The sequence below is a fragment of the Octodon degus genome, unplaced genomic scaffold (genome assembly GCF_000260255.1).
Source record: "Octodon degus isolate 3935 unplaced genomic scaffold, OctDeg1.0 scaffold00151, whole genome shotgun sequence".
In the NCBI taxonomy this organism is placed as follows: Eukaryota; Metazoa; Chordata; class Mammalia; order Rodentia; family Octodontidae; genus Octodon; species Octodon degus.
Window position 1 is genome coordinate 338,579 of NW_004524727.1, and position 19,054 is coordinate 357,632.

Below are 19,054 nucleotides of genomic sequence, written 5' to 3' on the forward strand. Positions count from 1 at the left end.
GTTTCTTAAAGAGGCAACCTTTCTTCCAGTGCACATGTTTGGCCCCTTTGTCAAAGATAAGGTGTCTTGAGTGTGTTTGGGGTTGTGTCTGCCTCTTCTAATATGTTCCAATGATCCTCCAGTCTGTTTTTCTGCCAATACTGTGTTAATGTTATCACAGTAGTTTTTTAGTATAAGTTATAGTCAAGGATTGTGATGCCCCTAACTTGTCTTTGTTACCTAGAATTGCCTTTGCCATTCTAGGTCTCTTCTGGTTCCAAATGAATTTTAAGAATGGTTTATCTAGATCTGTGGGGTATGCAAATAGTATTTTGACTGGGATTGCACTAAATCCATATAACTATTTTAGGAGTATGGCCATTTTCATTATGTTCTTCCTATCCAAGAGCAAGGGATATATTTCCATTTCTGATATCCTCTTTGATCTTCCCTTTTAGGGCACTGTAATCTTCACTGTACATATCTTTTACATCCTTGGTTTCATTGATTCCCAAGCATTTCATTTTTTAGAAAGTAATGTGAAGGATACACTTTCCTTAATTTCTCTCTCTGTGAGTCTGCTGCTTGTGTACAGGCTCTGTGTTCCTCTTAATAAGTCTTTTCTGAAATAGTTTTTTATTAACCAAAAAAAGATACAAATTAGTATGCCATAGATGAAATTTTTAATTAATAGGAATACCAAAACCACTTTGATTTATGCTAAGATGCTAAGAAAGCTGAGTATTGTGGTACATACTTAAAAATCCCAGGATACAGGAGGCTGAGGCAGGAGGATCACCATGAATTAGAGGCTACCTAGGATATACAGTGAATTTAAGGCCTATCTGGACTACATAGTAAGACCTTGTCTCAAAAAAAAGTATCATTTATTCTAAAAATGAGCTCTATCACAATTAATAGTTTGTCAGTCATTGATACATTATTTGAGTTTCATTTTAAATCTTATATCTGTACGGATTTCTTAGCTATATTACCCACATTCAGTTAAATCCTAGATGATTGCTAAACACTTTTTAAGCTATATTTTTAAAGGAATTTACAAAAACAAATGTATATCATAGCATTAGAACTGAATTTGTTGTAAAGCAATAATGTTAATTATTTTATCTTAATAGATAATATATTTTCCACATGTGTTCATTATTTGGGGGTAAATTTAATGACATAATTTTTAATGACATGAATATCTCTATTTTGCTCAAGCAGACTTTATTAATGTCCTTTTTCTCTTTTGTTGTTTTGTATTTCCAATTTTTCTCTGTATCCAAAATTATTTTTCCTTATATTTAAGACTGCAACTGTGTTGAATCCTTACTTCTTTCTTTTACCTTGATTTGAATTTGTCTAGCCATCACTTCTCAGCCTTTTGGCTAAGGTCAAGTAGATTTGTCCAGCCATATCTATCTTGTTTCAAATTGAGCTACAAGAGTCTAGAAAGAAAAAAAGAGGAGTCATCAATACATATTGGCTGAATTAATAAATAGTACCCATATCTAGGAAGGCTGAGTTCTTATAGCCCAGGTTATTGCTTATGTATATGATCACCTTTATAAATAAGAAACCAAGTCAGAGACTTGTTTGTTTTAATACATGGATGATAACATCACTACCTATTTCTACTTACTGGGCAGTTAACAATACACTAGAAACTCCTTCTAGGGCCAGGGAGACAAATCAGCAGACTAAGTGCCCAGGGACCAGAGTTCGATTCCCAACACCATGCCACACCATCCCCACCCGCTGGTGCACTGAACCAACCCCTGAAACCAGGCGTGGTGGCGCATGCCTGTAATCCCAGCACTGGGGAGGCTGAAAACAGGAGGATCACTCCAAGTCTGAGCTGCATAGTGAAACCCTGTATCAAATACACAAAAAAGAAATATAAGAAACTCCTTCAGCATATTTTAGTTTTCAAATTGAAAATTCTAGGAAATTAATGCTTATCAAACAACAAGCAGAAGTCATGAGGTAGTATGTGGTCTTGCTATGATAATTCAATTCTTCTTAAATCATTTAAGCACTAAACAGTTTGCTGGTGGGTCGATTCATGACTCACTGATAGTGTTGTCCCACTCATCAGAACTGAAATCCTCCTTCCCAGGTCTTTTCTTTTTGTTTTCTTTCTGGCTTCCCTTCCTTCCTTTCTTTTTCCCTCTGTCTCTCCCTCACTCATGCCCTCTTATTCCCCTCTACTTCCTGCCTTCCCTGACATATAATCTACAAACCCACATCAGCCAAGGACCAGACAGAGGACATAAGACACAAAGACAAATGGAAATTTTCCCTGTCCTGGAGTCCTGCAGGGTCCAGAGGGTGGTGCTTTGGATCCACAAAGAGTTCATGAGGAAGTTTAAGGGGAATTAGTCCCACCAAAGGCAGAGCAGTTTTAAACAGCAAAGTCGAAGAGAAAAAATACCATCACACCTGGTCTAATCTGTTCCTCTGTCAGAAGTCTGGTTTTAGATCTGTGCTCTGTCATTCTGTCCTTGAAACAGAGATACAGGCTCAAAGACTTAGTTACTATCTGTGGATGAAAGTGTGACCAAGTTCTCAGGAAGGATTCCCAGCCAAGTTTCCAGCAGCCAACAACCATTGACAAGGACAACTAGTTTCCACTCCAAAAGAAAGGACTGTTAGTTTGGGGGAGGAATGACCCAATAAGCCGAGAGGATCCCAGAACTTTTCGGTGTCAAGCTGGGTGATGAGAATGCGGATGTGAAGTATAAAATGCAGATGCGAAGTGTGCTGCATCCCCACAATCTTTTGTGTTAACCCCTAGACTTTCAGTGCCAGCAAGCCACAAGGGCAGCAGGCCTGGTTTGCCCAGGATAAGTGAAACAGTAGGCATCTTCGTGCCCTGTTGGGGCCTGTATTCAATGTTTCCATCTAGGAGGGACCACAAAGAGCCCAGATTCCTGTTCCCGAGTCTCCACTCTCTCCTCTGTTTCAGGGCAGCGTGAGCAGGCTTGTCACCTCCACAGAAGGACTGCAGCTGCAGAGGAGGGTTATGTGCCAGTTCCTGCTCTCTTGTCAATATATTGAACCTTCTCTCAGTATATTTGCTGTTCATAAAACTAAGATGAAGGTTGATTGCTGGGTACCTGACATAACCGGCCAGAAAATGCTCCAAAACTCTTCTAGTCCTAAAAAAGACCTCCAGCCAGTCCTATGGTTCTGAAGTCCCTGAAAAGAATCACAGGCTAGATGAGATTTACAGTGGGCATAGAATGACCCAAGTGGGCTGACCCTCCCCAATCAGAGGAAGGAGGCACAGTGGCAGTGCTTGGAGATCCCTGGTCCACATGAGCCTTCCTAGGGGAACAGCACCTGTCAAAGACTCACTCAGCAAACAGGGAATGAAACTCCCCAGGCAGGGTTGGTCCCAGTGGGCATGAACCAGGAGAAAACCTTTTGCAAAGCCCAAGTGCAGGCCTAGAGTGCAGGAGGAATCAACATACCATCCATGATAGGAGAGATGAAAGAAACACAGCATCTCATGGGTGGTTCCAGAGGATGTTCATGTTTGATACTGCCCACTGTATCCATGGCACACACATGTGCTTATGTTGGTCGGTTTTCCAATTACTGGGCACAGCACCCGAGACTCACAATCCAAAGGAGGAGAGGCTTATTTGGCTCACAGCTTCAAGGGATTCAGTCCATGGTAGGCTGGCTCTCGGGCAGGAGCATCATGGCAGATGGGCCTGGTGGAGCAAAGCTGCTTAGTTCATTGAGGCTGGGAAGCAGAGCGGGGAAACAGAGCCAGAGAGGAAGGGGCCAAGGGCCAGATATACACCAGGTGTGGCCACACCTCGTGACCGACTCAGACACAGCCAGAAGTGTGCTGTACCAAACTCTGGGGCATTGTTCCTTAATCAGTGGAGTTAACATGTCACGATTAACAGTCCCAGTGCTTTATCTTATCTTATCTGTGTTTTGCAGATGGAGAAATCAAGGCACAGAGAAATCAAGTGACTTTGCCACAGTCACAAGCTGGGGAGGACCAGGAATAGAACCTGAGAGAGCCCAGCTCTGGGCCTGTGTCCTGCCCACGGAGTCACACTGCCTCCATCCTCAGGAGAGAAAGCTCCCTGCAAGGTAAGGCCTCCTGGTCTCCAGGATGTGGTCACAGCAGTGTGCACAGGGATGGTCGCTCTGTGTGTGCAAAGACCCAAGCAGAGCTGGTCCTCAATGCCCTGCCCTGCACGGCCTCCCTGGACCAATACCTGGCCCCTGACCCCCTCCAGGGCACTCCCTGTCCTCCTCCTTCCACTCACAGCAGCCCCGCTGTCCTCTGCAGAGCCCTCATCTGCCTCCTCTGCTCCCCTTCTCTGTCTGTCTCCTCTTCCTCTCAGAGGGCAGAGTGCCCACACTGGGATCCAGGCAGAAAGGGAGAGGCTCCTGTGCAGCTCTCCCCAAGCCGCTTTCCTGCAGGGCTCCCCTAGCCCTGCCTGGATCCAGGGTGGCACTGCCTTCCTCCTGCACCATCCCAGAAGCCACCACTGGACTCCAGAGTGCCACATCTGCTGAGGGTGGCAGGGCTTCAGGCTTTAAACTGCCACTTCTGACCCACTCAGGGTGTCCAGTCCTCCCGCCGTGTCTGTGCTTCCATCTCAGTGTCCTATCCTTTTCCCATGCCCTTCCAGAACATTCTCCCTTCTTTCTGCCCCTCCAGACACCTGTAGGTCTCTCTCTGTAGCTTAGGAAACCCCTCCAGGAACACCTCTCACCAGCTCTGCCATGCTGGGATGATATCCTGAGTCAGAGGAGATCCCCACTGGGAAGGGTGACCTGGCTCAGGACAGGGGCCACCAGGACAGCCGAGGGCTGCATGGCAGAGCTGGCAAGAGCTCTGCACCCATGGGCTCTTTACCACCTGCAGCACGTACCCTGAGCACTGGCACGCTCCTACTCCTCGCATCAACAGTGTCATTCTAGAGCTCCTGCCATGGGGAAACTGAGGCAAGAAGGCAAAGAGCTGGGGTGTGGCCTCGCTAACTCATGTCTGCATGGTTGCCGAGTGTGGCGGGGCACCGGCATGCCTGCTGATCACTCGGTGACCTTCCAGCCCCTCCTTCCCCTGCGGCCGAACATGCATGCAATCACGGATGGTGGAATCCATCACTGTGGACCCACGAGCTGCTCTGGCTTGCTTCTCTTTTATTCTTTTAGCATTTTCCTCCACCCTAAGAACTAAGTAAAATGGTTTTGAAAAGGAGACTCTATCTAACAAAATGATAAACTAGAAAATTACTAGAATAATTTCAAATTCCTGTATGAATAGAGAGTGTTAGCAACAATTTTCCATGTCAAATGTATCAGAATTTTAATTTGTCTTACCAGTTTGCCCTCCAAACTTAAATCAGGGAGAAGTAAAGGTAGGAAATAAAGGGTGAGGACAGACGGCTGCAGTGTCAGAGCGTCTTACGGGCCATCTGCTCGTGATCACAGAGCCGAGCGTGAAAATGTGTCAATCCGAAGTGAGATTTCTTTAAAAGGAAGAAAACCAGGCAAAGGATGTGGATAAAGGCTTCACAGGAGAGGAAATGCAAAGGCCAGCTTTCAGGGCAGCATTTGACCTCATTAGTGCCCAGGGAAAGAGGAAATTAAACAATAATGAGGAAACTGTTTTACTCAACAGTAGGAAAAGACGTGTACTATCCATGAGTAGCAGGCAGGGGACAAAGAAGAGGGCAGCATTCTAAGAAATGAACATAATGATACATTACAAAAAATCATGTGGCATTTTACTTTTTTTTTTTTTTTTTTTTAGTTCTGGGGATTGAACTCAAGGCCTTTATGCTGAGCCACATTCCCAATCCTTTTTCTTTTTTAATTTTTTTTTTCTTTTTTGAAACAGAATCTTGCTGTGTGGTTCAGGCTGGCCTTGAACTCAATACGTAGCTCAGGCTGGCCTTGAACTTACAGCAGATCTCCTGCCTCAGCCTCCCGAGCGCTGGGATTACAGCCATGCACCACCACACCCAGCCTTTTTTGTTAATTTTTGAGACAGGACTTCACTGAGTGACCCAGTGGCTAGGCTTGAATTAATGATCTTCTTGCTTCCACATCTCAGAGTGCTGGGATTCTGGATATATAGGCACTCACCACTCTACCTGAGATATATAGATATATATTTGTATTTTTAGGAAAGAGTCTACAGGGTGTTCAGGGTCTCACTACTAGATCAGACTCATAGTGATTCACTTGTTTACAGCCTCCCAAGAGCTGGGATTACAGGCACGTGCCACCATGCCCAGTATCAAAATTGCCATCTCAGCGCACCCCAGGCCAGTGGGGCTGACACAGCAGGCCCAGGGATCGAGTCCCCAGCCCTTGTGCCTGCTTGAAGGTGCTTTAATTCCCTGAGCTATTTGGCCATCCATCAATTTCTATATTTCAGATGATATGCTAATAATACCTTTTTATAAAACTCTTATGAAAATATGCATACAGATTCGTAGGCTTTATGCCCTAATTCACTTTTTGCAGTAGAATGAAACAAATAGGTGGAATACAACAACCTAAATGCCAATGGGTGGCAGAGGAATGGAGGGGCAATGGTCAACTGACCTTGTATGCCAGGCACACTGAGGAATATGCACAACCATTCAGCCCACAGGCATTGACAGCTCTCACTTCATGTAAGTGGAGGACAGCAAGTTTTAGGAAAGTTAAAGTAGAGCAGAGCTTGCTTTCCTCAATAGGAAACACTCAAGGAAAAGCCACTTTGTTCATTCCATGCATTTTGGAGCAGAGCATGGCTGGTCTCTGGGTGAAGAAGGGTGAGATGGAAGAAGAGAAGGGAACCTGCCTGGCTCCCCTCTGTGCTGACTGAGCCCCCCCGGAGCTTGACCCCACTCCTCATCATCATGGACGAGAAGCTAAGAAGAGAAGCTGCCCTTGCAGGTTGGACATTCACTGGACAACTGAGAGCCACCCAGTCCTCCAGCTAGGGAACCCGATGGTGAGAACGGATGACAGTGCTGCAGCCACCACTATCATGGAGGAGGCATCCTGAGAAGGCCAGCGATGGTCCAGTCTTGATAGGACAAGGCACAAAGAGGGCACTGACCAGAGAGATGGAGGGAAACAAGGAAACACAACAGCCACATGGGAATGTGATCAATGACTGCACCAGGAAAAGGTGCTAGGGAACAAGTGAAATGAGACTTAAGGAGTCCAGCAGGAAAGAAGGACCAAGTAAATCATGACCAAGAGGTGTTAGGCGATACAAATATGGAAGAAGCCTTCTTACTCCTGTGCCTGATAAAGAAATTTACCAAATACTGAGGGAGCGAGGGAGAGAACAGGAAATACCAGTGAGACAGAAAGAAGACAGGCTGGGGGACCCCTCAAGTGGACTTGAGTTAGATAGTGGGGACCTGGGATGGCTGGTTCAGGCTCACGGGCAGTCTGAGTCATTCTTTGGGTCATGAGGACCCTCCCATTGAGGAGAGGACCTGGATGAGAAATTAGAGAGAGTGATCTGATAGTATCTGATGCTTTCCGAGGGGTGGGACTTGGTCACGCTTTGGGGACAGACCAAATGGGTGCCTGGAGTTTTCGAAAGGGAGGGCTCTAGTGCAGACCTCCAATGGGGTGCACCGAGGGGTGGTGGAAATGGGGTGCAGAATGGGTAGGTGCTGTGGCGAAGGGTGGAAAGAGAGGTGGGCCATGCTGAAAGGGTCAGGAGAGGCTGATCGGGCCAGGGAGAAAGAAGACGGACAGGAGGGGAATGGAGGGAATTCATGTTCCTTCTAGCAGGGACCTTGGGATGCATCCTTTGCTCTGGGCTGGTCTGTCTTGTGAGCAGATTTAGCCTAGCCACACAGTGCAATGGGAGACAGTGGCCAGACATGGCAAGAATTTGACGCAGTGCCCTGCCACCACGAGCATCCAATCCATGCTACAATTGAGCCCCGACTACAGACCAAAGAGACTTGACATGAGGGACCAGAGGGGCTGTCCAATTAGAAACATCCACCCAGCCATGATACTGCAGGAAGGGACAGCTCTGCTGCTCTGTTACAAAAGAATCAGAGGCATCAACTGGAAGAGGGGGCAGGTTGAGATGCAGGCTTTTGTTGGGTGAGCATCTCCATGCCCTGAAGGTGACCCTGAGGGCAGACTGGCACATGCGGCAACCCAGATATCCTCAAGCTTAGATAACAGAGCATAGACTCTAGTCTACAGCCACCCAGGGTGAGCAAAGGCAGGCACCTCTCAGTTCTTTGCATAGCTTTGTCATAGCCCCTGATTCACACAGATGCCTGGAGATCCAGCTGTGCGTCTGTTCCAGCTCAAGTTTGGGATATGGGGTCCCACTGGGCATCTGCAGCAACCCTGCTCCTGGGATAGAAGGGGGACCTCGGCCCAGAACACATTCAAGGCCTGTCCTCCCAACATCCCTGGATATGCATAGGCACTGTGACCTGCAGAAGTGCTTGCTGGGGATGCACAGCCTGGAAGAGGCACAGGGAGGATGTGGCTGGGGTCACAGTAGCCGGACCCAGGGACATCGCCCTGCTGGGTGTTGCTGCTCACGATGCTCCAGAGCAGTTCTGGGTTTTGTCTTTTAGTATAGCTTGCTGTTTAAGTGTCTGTCATCCTTGGTGACTTGGCAGCTATTTAAGGATCTTCTTTACTCATAACAAGCAGTGAGGCACATCGAGGCGCCAGAGATGCCACCCTGAGTGTCCCTGGAGTGTGAGTTTGTAAATAGCTATAGAGACAGACTGAGAAAGAAAGAGAAGTTTGTATGCAGGCACAGGACTGGAGCTCCTGGGAGGCTGTGTTCCCCAGCCTCCTTGATGAACAGAAGAGGTGAGAGGACTCCAAAGGTCCCCAGCCCTGTGCACCGGACAGGACCACTTTCCCATGACCACACTATCGATCATGCCAGAAATTTATTTAAAAAGTAGCCAGAAGCCTGAAATGAATTCCTATTCAGACTGTACTTGCCTAGGAAAGCACCAGCTACAGAGCCATATTCTAGCCTGTTTTTTATGTTTTATTTTGGGATAGGATCTCACTAAGTTTCTCAGGCTGGCTAAAACTTGCAATCCACCTGCCTCAGCCTGCTAAAGTGCTGGGATTACAGGTGTGTACCGCCACACCGGGCTTAGCCTACCTATTTAGAGTCATCATTTTTTATGCTTTTTGAGTGTCTCCTTCACAAGTGAGCACTTTCTCATTCTGGGAAAGGTTTTGTTTTTTATTTGCCTACAGCCATCCCTCTAGAAAACCTGTGACTCTCACCTGCCTCTTCTGTGGAGTCAGGTGGCGCCCAGCTGCCTCGCAGTCCCTGAAGAAGTGATGTTTCCATCTCAAAACAGATGCATCACACTGGGCTCTGCCTCAGGAGCAGCACCAGGGAGGAAGAGGGACGAGATGCACACAGCACCGCAGCCTCCTGCCGCTGTTGGGCTGCAGCGGGCAGCAGGACTAGAGCTCTCTTCTGGTGTGTCCCTCCCTGCTCCCAGGGCTGCCACTCTAGGAGGACATGCTCAGCTTTTCTCTACCTGATAGAGAGAACTTAGGGTTGCTAAAGACATTCAAGGAAGAGGACTCCAGAGCTGCTTCAGAACATGGCAAGAAGGGTGGGATGAGTGTGTTGAAAGAGAGAGAGACTTGAGGGGATTCACAGCCAGGTGTCTACGGCCATAATCGTTTATCAATCACACCTCATACTTCCATTCTGTATAATTCAGGAGACTAGGGCTTGAATGAAAATCATATCAGTTGCTTTCCTGCATTTGTTGGTCTTAGCTCCCTGCTCTGCCTATCCAGGAACACACGCACACATGCACATATAGCCATGCACACACATGTATGCACAACACACATGTCCATACAGATCTTGGCCTGCGTGCAGAGGCATCCTTACTGGAACCTGTCATTACAGTTGCTACTTTTGTAAGATTTGTGCCATGATGTTTAAAGTGCCCCACACTAGACAGAAGCCTGCTAAGAGATAGCAGAGCTGTTGAGATGGATCCGCTTTTAGGGCTTCATGATTATGCTTGGCTGCTGTCCGGCTTTGGTTTCCCATCCCCAGCCTTTGCAGCACATGTACATCTGCCTCTTCCCAGCCAGACTGCCTGCTTGCCACCCATCCTCTTGAGTTACACCAGTGAGCTTCCCGAGAATCCCAGAAGTTCCAGAAATTTGGCTTGAAGCTCACAGACTGCTTCCTGACCTGAGAAGCAGCATAAATATTATTTGTGAGACCATATGTTTGCAAATGCTGCCCACAGCACTCCAGCCTCTTCTCGCTCGTGAGGACAGCATGTGCAGCGCGTGCTGGGGACAAAGAGTCTTCACAACATCTCAAGGCCAGGGCTGCAGGACAGGCACACGTAGATCCTAATGCAGAGCATGCTTGCTTCATGGCTGAGTGCCAGCCACCAGCTCCGGCCCTTCAGAATTTCTGTTTAGGAACTGTTCCAAAAGACAAAGCATTGGGACTGGAGTTTAGGAAGAGAGAATAAGACCTCAAAGTTTCAAAAATTAAATTTGTTTTTAATACCAGGACCTTTTTTATTATTTTTCATTTATTTGTTATTTTTATTGTTAGAACAAGTCTTGCTAAGTTGCTAAGCTGCCCAGACTGGGTTCAAATTTGCAATTCTCACCAGAGGTGGTGAGTCACACCCATAATGCCAACACTCAGGAGGCTGAGGCAGGAGGATCATGGTGAGTTCAAGGCCAGCCTAGGCTATGTAGCAAGACTTTGTCTCACAAAACAGTCTCAGATTTGCAGTCCTCCTACCTCAACCTCCCAAAGTGTTGAAATCATAGGTGTGCACTGGCACACCAGATTTGAAAACACCAAGCTCCATGACCAAAGGTGGGTGGAGGTACCATCTCTTTAGTGTAGGCGAAAGTTATGTTCACTAACACTGAAGACTTTCGAAGAACCCACACCAGCATTTAAAGCTTACTGGATTTTGCTGACGGGCTCATGAAACAGCCTTCAAGTGTCACTGCAGTGACTTCAAACATACCAACTCCTTCCTTTCCTTAAGAGATGCTCCCCACCCCATGACCTTTATTTCTGAATAAAGCCTCGTGGGGACTCAGCCAGCACTGGCGACCATCAACCACATCCTTATTTTATTTTTGTCAAGGGAAATTTTAGTTTGCTTACATTTCTCTCTCCTTTGTTGACAGTGAGGCCCCCAAACACACACGTGCTTGGTCTGGGGCCGAGGAGGCAAGTGAGTTCTCTGATCCCCATTTGACTTCCATGAGGGAAGGAGCGGAGAGAAGGAGGGAAAGGAAACCTGAGAACAGAGACAGAAAGCCAAGGCGGGTGGTCTGCCTTCTGGCCCTCACTAGCACTCATTTCTGTCCTGTGAAATCTAACAATTACAAATCATGATACCACAAACCATAAACACACCTCTCTCCCCTAACTCTTTTACAACATGATTCTCGTGCTTTTCCTTATTTCACTGTCTCAGATACAAATCTCAAATACCAATGTACTTGTACTACATTAAATTTCTCAAAAACCAGAGAGGCTTACCTTTTTTTGGAAAGCAATTCAAGCGGTAACACCCAAAACACATACTTCCAAACACATTTCAGAGGACTAGATACATGATGTAAGATTCCTGCTGAACTCACAGATGGGTTTTTTGTTTGTTTGTTTGTTTGTTTGTTTGTGTTGGCGGAACTGGGGATTGAACTCAGGCCCTTGCGCTTGCCTGGGAAGCGCTTATTCCACTGAGCCTTCTCCCTGGCCCCACAGATGGGTTTTTATGAACCAAAACTTGCTTGCGTCTGAATTGGGCCTTGGACGCATTCCCTGTCCTGTGGAGTGGTGCCTTCCCAGTGGAGGGTCCCCAGGTTCTTAGAGTGAGTTCCCCTGGGATGCCTGTGTGCTGTCCTACCTGTACCTCTTTTGCTGGAATCTCTGGTTTTTCCTATCCCTTTCTGAAGAGCCTCTAAGCCACCACACAGCATTTTGAATTGGTTTGGGGAAGGGGTTAATGCATTTTAGTACAGAGTCTACAGGGTCTCACTACACAGATCGGACTCATAGTGATCCTCCTGTTTTCAGCCTCCCAAGCGCTGGGATTACAGGCACATGCCACCAAGCCTAGTCTCAATAACCATCTCAGCGAACCTCAGGGGCGGGGCCAGCACAGCATGCCAGGGATCAAACCCTGGTCCCTGTATCTGCCTCAGCAGGTGCTTTAATCCGCTGAGATATCTGACCAGCCCTCACCACACAGCATTTTGAATTGAACTTTGGCTTCTGCCCTTCCTCCATGATGCACTCACAATGGCACTGATTCTAGTGGCAGGCTCTGATTATCAAAATGAATTGTTGTTTCCTGGATAATTGAATGACAGGTGGCAGGAAGTTCAAGGGAGGGCCATCTACCTGCAGTCTGGTGTCCATACACACCCTCCCCTATGCCACAGCAGGGCCGAGTGGTAGGGACGGTGGTTCCTTAGTGTGCAGACACTGACAGGACATCTCAGACACTGAGACCAAAGTACAGCTCATGGAGGGTCCCTGGCTGTGATCCCCACAGCCCTCAGCATCAAAAGCCAGCCTCCCAGGCACCAAGGAACTGCACAAAATTTATGTGATTTTGATTCATTTAAAATATTGTCTTCACTGAAGCTCAACTTGAGGAAAGTACACATTTTATGGATAGAAAAGAGGAAGGGAGACCAAAGTCATTAAAATAAATCCTGGTTGCCAAAATAAGGTTTACACATTGTAAGATAATTCACTTGCTCCCTCTTCAAAGAGTCAGTCCTAACAGCTTTTGTTGGCACAAAATAAATTTCTTACATTAAAATTTTCAAGTACAAAATCACTTAACCTTCCTCAAAAAAGAGCTGTCATTTTCAAAATAAACCCCAGGATCCTATATAGGAGCACAAGCCTGTATTTCTAATACTCTGGGAGGCTGAAGCAAGAGAATCTCGAGTTGGAGACAAGCCTAGGCAGCTGAATGAGACCTTGTCTCAAAATAGAAAGTTTTAAAAAGGGAACTGGGGATAGATTGGTCAGTGTGAAAACCTTAAGCATTGCCTTAAAAGGGTAAGGTCCTGAGTTTAATCCCCCAGTACCTAAAAAAAAAATTAATTAAAAATTAAAAAGTCATGCATTTTAAGGATGGTTTTCCTACATAAAAATTGTTGAAGGGTCATCAGAAATCCAAGCCATGATGCCTGCGGTTAAGAGTCTCCAGTCTCCTGGAGATCAGAATAGATTGTGATAGAAGTCTCCTGGTGGAACGAAATGCAGTGCCTGCAGCTCAGGTTCAAAGCCACAGGAAGAATGAACCCAAACCAGAGCTACTGGAGTCTGCTAATGAAAGAGGCCTGGCTTTGAGGCAGCAGGTGGGAATGGGGTCTGGATCCTAGAAGAAACACTACCCACTCCTGAGCCTGTAGGGGTCCGCAACCTTCTACCACACCCCGCAGAGGTAGACCAGTAGAAACCCTCTTGCATTTCGGGCTGCGGGTTTTAGGCTTTTCTGCTGAATCTGAACCTGGCCATTTGCACTTAGTAAACATGGCCCTAAAAGTGAAATTGAAAGCAATTTTGAAGCACAGCTTCCTCCATTGAAAGAGAAAGGAAAGGCAATCGCCATTTCTTAGTGTCCACCGCGTGTTGTGTGCTGGACACTCTGGATAAATTATCTTCACAACATGAAGGTCACGTTTGGCAGAAAGTAAAACATAGTTGACAGCCACTGTGACCAAGCAGTGAAAGCCCTGCAGAAAGGAGCAGACTCGGGAGGAGAGAGCATCTGAGAGTAGACCCCGCTGTGTCTGGGGAGTCAGCACAGAGCAAAGGGGACCTGCCCACCGCATGGGAATAACAGGCTGGCTTCACTAAGTGGCAAGTGGAAGGATAGCTACCCCACTCCAGGAGGAGATGACATCCATATCTGCAAAGGACCAGGGCTCAAAAGATAAAGAATTTGTATGCAAAAGAGAAACAGTTCTTAGCCAACCATACAGCAGTTTGTGAAAGAAGTCCTAACGGTCTTATGCTCACAGAGAAAAGCTAGGCTTAGTGCCCTTTGGATTAACTCTTCCTTCCCCAAATGGAGCTGGAGGAATCATAATGCAGATTTATGCATCAAATGCTGGATCAGTATAATAAACAAGGTGATCCCCAGGTGACACTGAGCCCTGTTACTTCTTGAAGACTGATAAGCACATACCCTATGAAGGACACCCTATGCCAGTCCCCCAACCCCTAGCCCAGGCATGGCTTGCTGGAATACACTGCAAGCCTTTCAGCCTTGGGCTCTTTGTACATCTCGCTCCCCCTTCCTAGAGTCCTGCCCCCCAGTAATGATGAAACCTAAAACATCCAATTAACCTTTAAAACCCAGCTCTGATTTCCACCTCTCCCCTGGGTCACTGCCTCCCAGCTTGCCCGGTGCCACCTGCAGTATGCTTCTCACCTCTCCACTCACAAAATTTTTAATTCAGTTCTGCATTCCTGAAATCATAGGATCTTACCCCATTGTATCTGCAGCCCCAGTCCTGAGACAGTTGCAGTGAACCTCAATAAGCACACAATTTCTGCAGGATATAAAATAAAGCAGTATTCCTTACATCACCACAGGCTTCTTGAGTCTTCATGTGTTTGCCATATGCCAGGCGGGTCCTGTACCACTTTGCTAAAATGTTGCAGTATTTGGACAAATTCTACATGCTGACAGCAATTACAGAGCCTCGAGTGTCACTCAGGGACGCTTAGAATTTGAACTATGGTTCCCCATGCGGTGACTTCTTCCCCAACGCTCATGCCAGATAATCGCGCAGGGCAGGACACCCAAAGAGGCTTGCAAAGCCCTGTGCTACATAAATTTCCCAACAAAAAGCCTTGGGGACATGTCTACCCCATCCTGTATCTTACTTCCCTGAACAGTCACATCCCAGGAATGAGAGAGCATGGGGCAGGGCCACCGGTCAACGGAGATGACAGCCCCATCCGCACTGCAATGAAGACCAGCACTGGAGCCCTCAACCTGCTCATCTGCAGTCTCCTCAAGCTGTGACTATGTTGGTCTTTCTCAAAAGTTCCCTGGAAGCAAGCGCAGCTCTGTCTCGCTGGCCCTGCTGCGACCCGGTGCTGCCTGTCAGGCCTCCATGGGCCCCTCCCACTTCTCCTGGGTCGCGAGAGCCCGTGCTCCTCCCTGCTCCACGCCATGCTCCTTTGCAGCCTCTGCCAAGCTTCTGCCGCCTTCTCGGTTTACAGTCTCCCCAACCAGTGGATTCATTCGTTCATTCATTTCTTTAAAATGCTCCAGGCACCTTCACTCATGCCGCTGCCGCAGTGTCTTTGTCTTCCTCCCATGCCCGAGCACAGACTTCCCTAGCATGGAAATCTCTTCCTGCTGAGGAGCCACTACCGAGTCTCCTCCCTCTCTGGAGTTCTTCTCATGCTAAATCCGGTTTCTTATGAAGTTAGGTCTGCAATTGATGTCTCCCATCAGTAGACACTAAGTCCACCCCAGCCTCCGGGGGCTCTTCCTGTCTGCATTCTTTATCCCAACACCACATCCAGCATACCATATTCGTAAGCAAATGTTTGGTGGTAGACTGACACAGCATTGAACCTAGCGCTGCAGATGTGACTTCACGCAGCCCTAATGGCACACCTGTGGAGAGAAAGCACGAATTCTCCTAGTTCATGGAAACCGTCCAGTCAGTCGTACCGACACACTCCTGTAATCCCATCACTGGGGAGGCTGAGGCAGGGTGGTTGCTCAGAGTGCAGGGCCAGCCTGGACTACATAGTTAGTTCGAGACCAGCTTGAACTACACTATAAGACCCTTTCTCAAAACACAACCAGTCAACCAACCAAGAAGAAAAAAAGAAACCAGCACATCAGCCCCCACTCTGAAGTATATGCCTACCCAGGTCATGGGCCTTAAACAGAGGCTTCTTCATTCTGCCCTTGCTGTGGTTCATAAGCCACACAGGAAGTGGTTTTGCTGTCTCTGTGGTAGGCTGGGTACAGACAAGATTCCCCAGTGCCCCATCCTCTGTCGAAGAGCACAGGTTGGCCGTGCTGGGCAAGGAGAAGGAATCAGAGAAGGGAGGTGAAAAGTTCTACCCAAGCAATAGGGTCAGGAGGGGCCGTCTACCAAGCCCCCAGTCATCTCAGTGTACAGAGAGTGAACATACACCAGTCGTGATCTCAGCAGACACTGGACGTTGAAGTTTTAAGAATCTGTTACGGTAAAAGACACATTGCCATGAGCCCCCTCAAAATCCTCCCCCTTATTTCAAGCACACACTTGCCTCTTCTGCAGCAGCTCTGGAGACCCCTTTCCTGAGTGTCTGTACCAAGTGTGACAAAAGTACTTTGAACGCCACTCTTGAGCACCATCCCACAGAAGGGCAAGCTTGTAGGAACGCTACACTGTGTTCTCATCCACCTCAGTCACCAGATCTGGCACCATGTGACCTTTGGCTCTTCCCCAAAGTCAAAATGACCATGAAAGGGAAACATTTTATATCCATTCAGGACATCAAGGCAAGCAGGAGAGGACAACTAAAGATACTGAGGAAAGAGGACTCCAGAGCAGCTGCAGAAAGTGGCAAAAACAATGGGATATGGATGTGAAGGGGAAGCTTTTAAGGGAGAATTCATGGCAGTGTGTCTTCTACTGTAATATGCCTTCTAAAATTTAAAGTCACCAGATATTTGGTGGACAAACATGCCCATATATACTCACATGTGTCCATGTGTTCCTGTGGTCTAAGGAGGACATTTATAGACAGGTGTGATTTCAGGATCCCTGTAGCAAAGATTTGGGCTCAAGCAAGGAACATATCCTGAAATTCTAATTTTTTCACACATAAAATAGATATGATAATCCCTTACAGAACTGTTGTGAAGTTTCCACAAGGAAGCACAGGAAAGGGCTTTGAGATCTCATTGCAGAAGAGGGTCAGTGACAGGAGTTAGAGGGCTTGAATACAATTTAGAGAAATGTGGACAATTGCATTCTGGGAATGAGACAGCACTGAGAGGAAGCTCTTAGGTGGCAAAAGAAAAAAAAGCCTTCTGCTCTACCTGCCCTAACTACTTAAACCTGTTGGGTGCAAGGAGACCCTAGATAGGTTTCTGCTTGCTGAGGATCTTAATAGTTATCCATCGTATTCTTGGTACAAAGGACAACTCAGATTGCCTGCATGTGTCTTAAGCAAATCCATGACCAGACAATAAATGGATTGTTCTCCCAGACTCACCAAAGCCCACCCAACTGTAGAGTACAGAGGCCTGCTGATTAAACATGCCCCGTGCAATCCAGGTCTGCTTATTGTTTTTAAATAATACATTAGATTATTTGGCCCCTCTGCTGCTCAGGGACTAAATCCAGGCACAGCCAGCGGTGCCTGGCACAGCCAGGACCCGGACACTGACCACCTGCTGTCTCTCCCTAGATGGACGTGGACACCGAGGAGAAGCGCCATCGCACACGGTCCAAAGGGGTTCGAGGTACGTCCCTGCAGCACAAGACTAGCTCCAGTCACCTTGGTCCTACAAAATCACTCTGGGGTTCACTCTGATGTCCTCCGAGCTCCACCCTTTTGGTGATTGTCTTGAAGAGGGACAGTGGTGACGAATGATCAATCCTGACCTGTCTTCCATCTCTCTGCAGTGCCCGTGGAGCCGGCCGTGCAGGAGCTGTTCAGGTCAGTGCTCGGTGGGTAAAGCATGTCCCTGCTTGCTGTTTGGGAAATTTTTGCCTTAGAGTGGGTGTGCTGTGCTCCCAGGTCCTGGGCAGCTTGCTTGTGCCTTACCACACTGATGAGACTAATCCTCCAGACCTGCTAATAAAAGGCACCCCCGCCCTGGGCTGTGTCTCCTTGCAGCCTGGACTGCCCCTTCTTCAGTGACACTGTGGAATTTCAGCGTCCCCACCTGCAGCACGTACCACCCGTGTAACTGACTCTTTCCTATTTCAGCTGCCCCACTCCTGGCTGTGATGGCAGTGGTCACGTTAGTGGCAAATATGCAAGACACAGAAGGTAATGCCTGCATTTTTCACAGTGTCCTGTCTGAGTGACTTATGTAGAGTGCCACCCCAGATGGTGGACGTGTATGGGCAGGTGTGCTCAGGGAACAAGGTGTGGGGCACATCTATGTGCCTTCTCACTTCTAGGAGTCCTCCCAAGGAACTGTCTTTGTGCTTTTGTACACGTTCTCAAGCCATAAGCCATCCCAGTGCCTCCCAGGAGCAGTGGGGGTATCATAGGATGGCTCTGATGAAGACACCTTGAGCTGTGTTTGCAGTGCCCTGCCTCCTCCTGCTGGTCCAGGGGAATGTTGGACTCCTCCTCCCTCACTTTCTCATTTGGGAAGGTTGGGAGGGTAATCAAGCTATAACACGCTGCCCTGCCTGTAGATTCTCCAGGGTTCACGCATTAAGCGAGTGGATGCTACGCGGGGGTTGTGGAAGATACCTGCAATCCCAGCACTCTCAGCGCTGGGAGGCTGAGGCAGGAGAACTACAAGTTCAAGGCCCACCTGGGCAAGTGAGCAAGACCTTGTCTCAAAATAATGCAATGAATGAAAATGCTGGGGATGTAGCTCCATGTACAGGCCCTGTTTCTAACTCCTGGTACCAACAAAAAAAAAAAAAAAAAAAAAAAAAAACATCCTGGGAAATAGAGCCCACGCAGAGACCAGGCAGTGGTGGGAAGAGGTCAGATGTGCGAGATGGGGGACAGATCATGCCAGTGGGTTGGAGGGGAAAATGACTCTTATTCTGGTAAACACTAGGATTTCAGGTCCCTACAGTGACTGGCATGGAGGATGTTTAGAAGGTAAGGTGACAGTTGTCACTCCTGAAAGGGCACCACAGCAGGTCTTGTCCCCCAAGCCCAACTTCACAGTTGCCACTAGGAAGTGTGCTCTTCACTTTGATGTGAACCTAGCTGCCCGCCTATGGGAAGATTTTTGCCCTAATGGGTGAAAAGAGAGTGGTGGGGCTTCAGCACATTCTTAGCTCATTCTCTCCAACTTACGTCATTCTGTCCTAACAA

The 19,054-nt window shown here is 47.6% G+C and overlaps 1 protein-coding gene across 7 annotated transcripts in view; it reads left to right on the forward strand.

Moving 5' to 3' along the window:
• Myt1l (myelin transcription factor 1 like) overlaps positions 1–19,054 on the forward strand; it is a 191,428-nt gene that overhangs the window by 41,102 nt on the left and 131,272 nt on the right. For 2 of the 7 annotated variants that reach the window (XM_023702399.1, XM_023702398.1), the window contains exons 2-5: positions 3,943–4,098; positions 17,450–17,504; positions 17,668–17,701; positions 17,975–18,037. In XM_023702399.1, coding sequence (XP_023558167.1) covers positions 17,450–17,504; positions 17,668–17,701; positions 17,975–18,037 — 152 coding nt within the window. In that variant the 5' untranslated portion in view covers positions 3,943–4,098. Of the gene's footprint in view, positions 1–3,940; positions 4,099–17,449; positions 17,505–17,667; positions 17,702–17,974; positions 18,038–19,054 lie in introns of those variants that run through there. The other 5 variants (XM_004642308.2, XM_004642309.2, XM_023702396.1 and 2 more) reach the window with 3 other exon arrangements.